The sequence below is a fragment of the Doryrhamphus excisus genome, linkage group LG9 (genome assembly GCF_037039965.1).
Source record: "Doryrhamphus excisus strain RoL-2023G ecotype Guam linkage group LG9, RoL_Dexc_Guam_v1.1, whole genome shotgun sequence".
In the NCBI taxonomy this organism is placed as follows: Eukaryota; Metazoa; Chordata; class Actinopteri; order Syngnathiformes; family Syngnathidae; genus Doryrhamphus; species Doryrhamphus excisus.
Genome location: NC_136365.1, coordinates 3,500,345 through 3,508,385, shown reverse-complemented (window position 1 = coordinate 3,508,385; position 8,041 = coordinate 3,500,345). Strand labels below are relative to the sequence as shown.

Below are 8,041 nucleotides of genomic sequence, written 5' to 3'. Positions count from 1 at the left end.
CTTTCAGGTGAAATTTCAGAATTAACCAAAAATGAATACAGAAATCTAACTTCAGCTTCAGTATTTTCAGTTAATTTTGTCTAATGTCATATAAACGTTATAGAGCAGTGGTTTCCAAAGTGGGGTACGTGAATAATAAAAAAACAATTAGCACCTAACACTCAAAATTACGAGTGTTCTCGAACGCCTCACAGTGCAGGAGAGCACAGCAGGAAGTTGACAGCTCTGCGAATTGTTCCTTACTCTGTGCGCATCATATCAACAAATAAGTAGGGAATGATTACCTAGTATTTAATCTCGAAAATTTCGTTTATATTGGCCTTCCAATTAAGCAATTAATAAAATGTGTAATTTAATCCCCTGCTGATTTTTTTTAAGTTTACCCAATTACAAAGACACAAGTATGGTGAATGTAACTGGAATGTGTAAGAAAAAAAAATCAAAATAAATAATATCAGGAGGTGAACAAATGTAACAGTTACAGATTTTAAAAGTAATTGATGGAGGGGTGAATTGATTATGTGATGCATTCAATTGTAACCCGATGCGTGTTCAAATAACATTAAACCATTACCATAAAGTTATTTGATTTTTCAAACAAGACCACCATGTAAGTTGAACAGTTTTAGCCAGTAATAAATTAAATGCTGATGTTACATGCTAAATATATATGGAAATATATTTGGAAATTCAAGGCTGGATCTCCTGACTGTGACACACGTGCAAACCACTACCCCAATCAAGCTGCCTTTTCAAAATAAACACACGTAAAATAGTCTTTAGCGTTTTATTTTCATATTTGCCATATGTCTGCTTTTGAGGGTATAAGTTTACCATTTATACATAAATATTCAGAACTTATGCCACCTGAAAGTATTCATTAAAACAATCTTTATTTATGATACATAATATAATTTTAGCACTGGCCCACAAAGTGCTCCCTCTAGTCAGTGAAAAGTACTGGTATATTCAGAGATGCATGCACAGCTTAATGTGGTCTGAGTTGATATTGTTTGATGATTCTAATGGTAGCAATGGTGCATCTCCATATACCTGTATGGCATGACATTAGCTTCCATTGTAAATTAAACACATAAGAGCAAACAGGATAATTGCAGATCATTTGCGCCACACATCAGATATGACTTCACCCTGTTATTCCCACATATTCCTTCAACTGGAAGAGCGAATTAGAATGTGCCAAGATGGTATGGTTTCCAAACCTTTTAAATAGTACTTTAATGCAGTAGCTTTAAATAACACCTTTTCCTAAAGAACGGCATGTTCTAAAAGCTGCACACAGATGTGATGGTCCTTCATTTGGGATGTTGTGCAAGGTACAAGCATCACTGAGCTGATGAAGGTGTGGAGACTGTAGGTCTGGTCCTCTTGGCAGCAAACTCCTCCACTGCAAATGTGTAGCTATACTGAAGACATTTTTTTGGGGGGGGATCGCATAATATTAATTTACTTCGCAATGAAGGCAGCAGTGCAGTCACATGGTCTTACCTCATTTTCTATGTCCTGGAGGGACTTAATGCGAATGTTGTTGAGCTGTGTGGTCAGCTGAGGGGTCTGAGTAACACAAAACCACAAATTACAAAATGACTTCTGGACGTGAGATCATGTCGTGTAGAAATATTTGTCTGGAAACAAATGTAGAATACACGGCTATGTTGGACATACGGTACTATTTGGCTGGATCTCAAACTTCGGGTGAAGGCTGAAGGGAACTCCCTCTAGAGCTGCAAATATTCAAATGGTGGAGAACATATCGTGTCACAGTCTTGCTTAAAAGAAAAAAGAAGCTCCTATTCAGTTATAACGTCATTTACCTGTGATGCCCTGGATGCTGCTGTCAGCTGGTTTGTCCACAGTGTCCTTGACATGGAGGGAGTAGCGCCTATGGCTGAGTTTACCATGTGGCCCTTGAAGATGATTGCTGCAGAACCACAATGGATACAAGATCATTTCCATCACCATCGACTAAGCTAGTGATGATACACTCATTATGGGCATGAATGTAATATCCATTAAAATGACTAGAAACAGGCGGCACGGCGGTCTAGTGGTTAGCGCACAGACATCACAGCTAGGAGGACCAGCGTTCAATTCCACCCACGGCCATCTCTGTGTGGAGTTTGCATGTTCTCCCCGTGCATGCGTGGGTTTTCTCCGGGTACTCCGGTTTCCTCTCACATTCCAAAAACATGCTAGGTTAATTAGCGACTCCAAATTGTCCATAGGTATGAATGTGAGTGTGAATGGTTGTTTGTCTATATGTGCCCTGTGATTGGCTGGCGACCAGTCCAGGGTGTACCCCGCCTCTCGCCCGAAGACAGCTGGGATAGGCTCCAGCACCCCTGCGACCCTCGTGAGGATAAGCGGTAGAAAATGAATGAATGACTAGAAATTGTGTAGGTTCTTGCTCGACGTTGTGGTTGTGTAATTGTGCTATCACAAAACATCCGCCTGTCAACAAGATGCTTCAAATTTTTTGCTTCCTTACTCGGTGTAGGTAAAATATGTGTATTATATATAATGTTTCATTCAGCCAGGATGACGTAAGTGTGACAATGGATTATCAACATGTATATATGACTAGTATGATTGCGCTGTACTCTGCTGAAGCACGGTATGCAGTCTTTGAGTGTAACCTCACTACCTAACAGCAGAATAATCCAGGGGTAACAACATAATGTGACTTTCTGTCTGCGTACATGAAGCTTTAGGTCTTAAACAAGAACTGTACCTTGGTCTTAGTGGCTGAGGAGAAGACGGACTCTCTAGTGACAGTCTGCGCATATCCAGACTGACGCTGCGGGGCTTGGCTTTAGGTGTGGGACTGGCAAAATGACCCTTCTTACACCACAGCACGTACCCATGGACGTCTCTGTGAAAAGCATGTGTAACATTGAAATGGTGCGATGAGCTGATGTCACAGTACAGCTCAAGGGCTGGGGAAATGAGTGTAGGAACGCCGCTTACCCAACATATGTGTAGTGCTGTAACATCATTTTGCTTTTGGCCGTCAGTTTGATGTCCAACACGGCTGTGTCCACGCTAGCCACCGGGACAACACGCACACAGACACGTTTCTTCTTTGAAACTGTGGCCTCTGGACATGCGAACAAAATAAAATCATACCTTAAGTAACTTGGGACTGTAGGACAGACAATGGAACTAAAACGAGAACCCTGTATGAAAGCTTCATAGTTTTCTGTGTGTAATACATGTTTGATACACTCAGTTGTAACAACATCAGATCTAATAGAAGAGCTGTTGAAATAATAAAGAAAAAGAATTATTATGAGAAATGCGCAATATAAAGTTTGTTTTTTGGAAAATAATACATAGTAATAAAAATACTATGGGAATAAAGTCATAATATTACAAGTTGAACATTTTAAAACAGCAGCAGAAATAGCAAAACAGCTATAACCTTACAGGAATTAAGTCAAAATATCGTCATAAAAGTCATAATAACAAGAAAAAAAAATGAATTTTATGAGAACCAACTCTTAATATGTGGAACAAGACAAAATAAATGTGTAATTTTTAGAAAATTAGGTTAGTGAAAAATGTATTATTTATTACAAGAATAAAGTCAAAATATTATGGAAATTAAGTCATGAGGTCATAAAAGTCATAATAACAAGAAAAAATTGAATTTTATGAGAACCAACTCTTAATATGTGAAACAAGACAAAATAAATTTGTAATTTTTAGAAAATTAGGTTAGTGAAAAATGTATTAATTACAAGAATAAAGTCAAAATATTATGGAAATTAAGTCATGAGGTCATAAAAGTCATAAGAAAAAAATTTAATTTTATGAGAACCAACTCTTAATATGTGAAACAACACAAAATAAATTTGCAAGTTTTAGAAAACTAGGTTAGTGAAAAATTTATTATTTATTACAAGAATAAAGTCAAAATATTATGGAAATTAAGTCATGAGGTCATAAAAGTCATAATAACAAGAAAAAAATTTAATTTTATGAGAACCAACTCTTAATATGTGAAACAAGACAAAATAAATTTGTAATTTTTAGAAAATTAGGTTAGTGAAAAATGTATTAATTACAAGAATAAAGTCAAAATATGGAAATTAAGTCATGAGGTCATAAAAGTCATAAGAAAAAAATTGAATTTTATGAGAACCAACTCTTAATATGTGAAACAACACAAAATAAATTTGCAATTTTTAGAAAATTAGGTTAGTGAAAAATGTATTATTTATTACAAGAATAAAGTCAAAATATTATGGAAATTAAGTCATGAGGTCTGAAGTAGTATTTGCCCTGCAATCCAAAACACACACAAAAATACCACAAACGTGTGTGTGTGTGTGTGTGTGTGCTCTCACTTGGTTCTAGGTGCTCTGCTATGAAGCAATAGCCATGAGGAATGGCGTCCTTGTCCGTGATGAGCTGAATGTCCGCCACTACCATACCCCCTGACATGGCCTACAAGAGACACAGTTACACTTGAAACATGGCAGAGAACGCATAGCTAATGGAGGAAAAAAAAAACATGCTGTGGTGATACAAAGTCAAGAAGGGAAGATGATTATTAAAATCAGGACAGATTACCTTACTGTAACAAAGGTAATATCCCGATTTCATTGCAAAGCTGCGTGTGAAGTTTGCGTTTGCTCCATCTTCAGTGATGCTGATCTACAAGGAGAAGCAGACGGTTCATTTAATGCACATATTAACATGCATGTTTTTGGACTGTGGGAGGAAAACTGCAACCAGAAGGGATCAAAACCGAGACCCGCTGGAATCACTATCACATTCATATACCATGGTCCTGATGAGGAAATAGGCCAAGGATACATTGTGACTGATTTGATGAGAGTGGCACCAGAATAAGAATAAGATCTGCTCAAAATGTTATATGCCAAGGTCAAGGTGTCAATGTGAGAATGTGTTGCATTGACACACACGGCTCTTTTAGAGTCTGCATGCTCCCAAATCTCTACTGACGTGGTACTCATCCCCAAATTTTCTCCACACTTCCAAGTACAGCGGGTTGGAACCGGTGCTTTAGCCGCTGCCCGGAGGGATGATCATCATCGCAAGATTTTAAAGCGCCACCCCAGTGAGACATTTTTTGTGGCATGTTTTGCAGGTTGCAAATCTTATACCACTCTCACAAAGACAGGAAGTCCCACCCAAACACGGCAGAAATTGTTGTTCTGGATGCTGCAATTTGAGCGGAGCTGATCAACGGATGGGATCGCCGTTATAAAGCAAGTATCGGCCAATAGATGCCGTGCTTTTTTACCGATATCGGACCCTACAGTTGATATGTTAATTCTGTCCGTACCAGGGTGAAGTCTTTGGGGCAGGTGGTGGAGTTGGAGGTCCATGCCACTGCTGTCACTGGGTGGACTTGCGCATGAGCCACGGCGGACATCTGAGGAAGAAGAGAAAGGTAAGACACACTGACTGGTCACTTGAACGGGTACACTGGCCAATGTACTAAGAACTAGAGCCACAAAAATTAAAACTATAAAAAAAAAAGAAATTCACGGTATAGACAATCATACTGTATCACACTTGGCATTTTGTGGATTTGGGTGGATCAGTGGATAAGAACACAATTTTACCCCTTTTACACTGCACAATCCCGACTTAAGTTGCCACAGCTACTCGGCCCTACGACTGATACACACGCGGTATCGGTCATTAGAAGCACAATGGTTACATTGCTCACCACTTTGACAAATTTGGCATCCTGACCATGTTGCTGACCACGGTGCACTGTTCCTCACGAGACAACACTCTTTTGCTGTGTGTATGCTGGTGGCCCCGCCTCCCCTCACAGAGACAAGGAGACTTTATGACTAAGAGAGCTCACTTCGTTCAAGCCTTTTTTTTTTTTTAAATGGAGCAAAACGTATCCAGGGTTTGAAACTAAGCACCGAGTTAACCTTCTTCCTGCCTGTTTGGAGGCGAGAGACGAGGAAAACAGACATGCTTATATAGCAATATATCAACAAAATTAGCGAGTTAATTTTCATTAATTTATTATTGTAAGACTTATTTCTGGAGAAGAAATTCTTTCATGTTTGATGATCTCATGAACACCTCTAATAGTAAATTAAATTAAATAGAAAGTGATTTGATGGTGCTGTGTGTGTGTGTGTGTGGGGGGGGAGTAATGTGTAAACCTAAAATACAATGCATTTTAATCACTATGAGAGCCATAGTAGAGGGTTCAGAGTATCAAAAATAGGCATTTTAGGCTGTGTCCATTATTCAAGCTTAATGGCTACAACAGGGGTCACCAACCTGTTTATCACAATGGACCAGCCGATCATTGGGACTGTTTTTTTTTTACCCTAGGCACCTTAATATTCATTCATTCATTTTCTACCGCTTTTCCTCACAAGGGTCGCGAGGGTGCTGGAGCCTATCCCAGCTGTCTTTGGGCGAGAGGCGGCGTACACCCTGGACTGGTCGCCAGCCAATCACAGGGCACATATAGACAAACAACCATTCACATTGACAATCATACCTATGGAAACCGCAGTACCCGGAGAAAACCCACGCATGCACGGGGAGATGGCTGAGGGTGAAATTGAACCCTGGTCTCCTAGCTGTGAGGTCTGCATGCTAACCACTCGACCGCCGTGCCGCCGGAAATAAAAATGTTTTACAAAATTTTACAAATGGGAGGGCTAGATCTTGCCTAGGTTCATTGCCGAGACTTGGGCTAGGTTGGTGACCCCCGGTTCTACTGTATTAGCATTACAGTAATTCAATATTATTGGAATACACAAATGAGTTTTAATAAGCAGCTTCCATGTTGCTCATACAATCACATAAACAGTACACATAGCAGTACAGTACGTCTCTCCAAAGTTGAGTATATATGTATTTTTTTTAGATTATTTGAAATGTATTTAGTTTCATTAAGGTTAACATCTCTTTGCACTTGTATGGTGGTTGTGTGTGAGAGAGACAAACCTGCAGCTAAATAGGCTAAGAAAGCATGCTATTCAAGAACCACACATTAACTTGTGTAGGACATAGAGCCCCTATTCACTCTAAATAGTTGTGCTGTGTCCCTTATGGACTCAGACGACGAGGTGCTGAGTCTCTTCAGGAGGAATTGAGTCATAATTAAGTCCCATATTAGACACGTTAACATCCAAACACAACAATGTTTAACACACGCATTTACAAATAAAGGTGAATTCCGTCTTTATAAACGATATAAAAGTATTTCTTTCGAAAAACTATCATTGAATAACAATACTAGAATGTAAAATACATGTAATTTTGTTTAGACATGGTCTTTGTTCGACATTTAGATATTTTTGTATAAATATCAACTTTGCAGCTTTGCTAGTTATTTAAACTAATACCAACATTAACATATTTAGCTTACCTTGTGTTTCTGGGCAACTTGACTACAGTTATTACGGTAGAGTTATTCACGAATAAGTATGCAAAAAAAAAAGTGTCGGGACAGTGTAGTTTACAGTGCAAACACGACCTGCCGGTTTCATCTCACAACAACGGCGATTGTTCAAAAATCAAAACTTCGATGCCGCCACAAAATAACTTTACTCGCCACTCTACAAAAATAAAACAAATAACTACACTTACCTTACATGTAAGTTGTTACTCCCCTGAGTTTGGAAGGTTTGTTTTCTAGCGAAGGAGCAGCAGTGGAGTCAGCACAACAGCCTCCTGTGTAGGTGCTTTTCCTGGTAAAAGCAGGAAGTCCTACTCCACTGGGACTACAACTCCCAGCAAACCTCAGCACAGGCGTCATAAATTAGCTGTCAAGTCTTGACCGCTAGGTGGCAGCAAAACAGCTCTAGTAGAAGTTCTGAAGAATCCATTCTCTCGAATGGCATGACCGGTAATTATAGTCATTAAAATAAGGGCCCAAATGGTTTTTATCGTTCTATTTGCAATTGATGACAATGAAACAAACCTATTGTCTATTGGCTGATACCACTGAATAAACCACCAGAATAAATAATTATACAAGATCACAATTCAAGGTCAAATGGTT

General features: G+C 39.0%; 1 protein-coding gene across 1 annotated transcript; it reads right to left on the bottom strand.

Moving 5' to 3' along the window:
- Positions 1-498: 498 nt before the first annotated feature.
- On the bottom strand, positions 499-7,758 carry mvb12a (multivesicular body subunit 12A). Its single transcript, XM_058073214.2, has 10 exons — positions 7,627-7,758; positions 5,336-5,425; positions 4,597-4,680; positions 4,371-4,470; positions 2,989-3,118; positions 2,753-2,893; positions 1,836-1,942; positions 1,687-1,745; positions 1,510-1,575; positions 499-1,427 (listed from the first exon to the last, which is right to left on the bottom strand). The coding sequence occupies exons 2-10, from the start codon at positions 5,423-5,425 to the stop codon at positions 1,347-1,349; spliced, it is 858 nt and encodes a 285-aa protein (XP_057929197.2). The 5' UTR covers positions 7,627-7,758; the 3' UTR covers positions 499-1,346.
- Between the last annotated feature and the right edge of the window lie 283 nt (positions 7,759-8,041).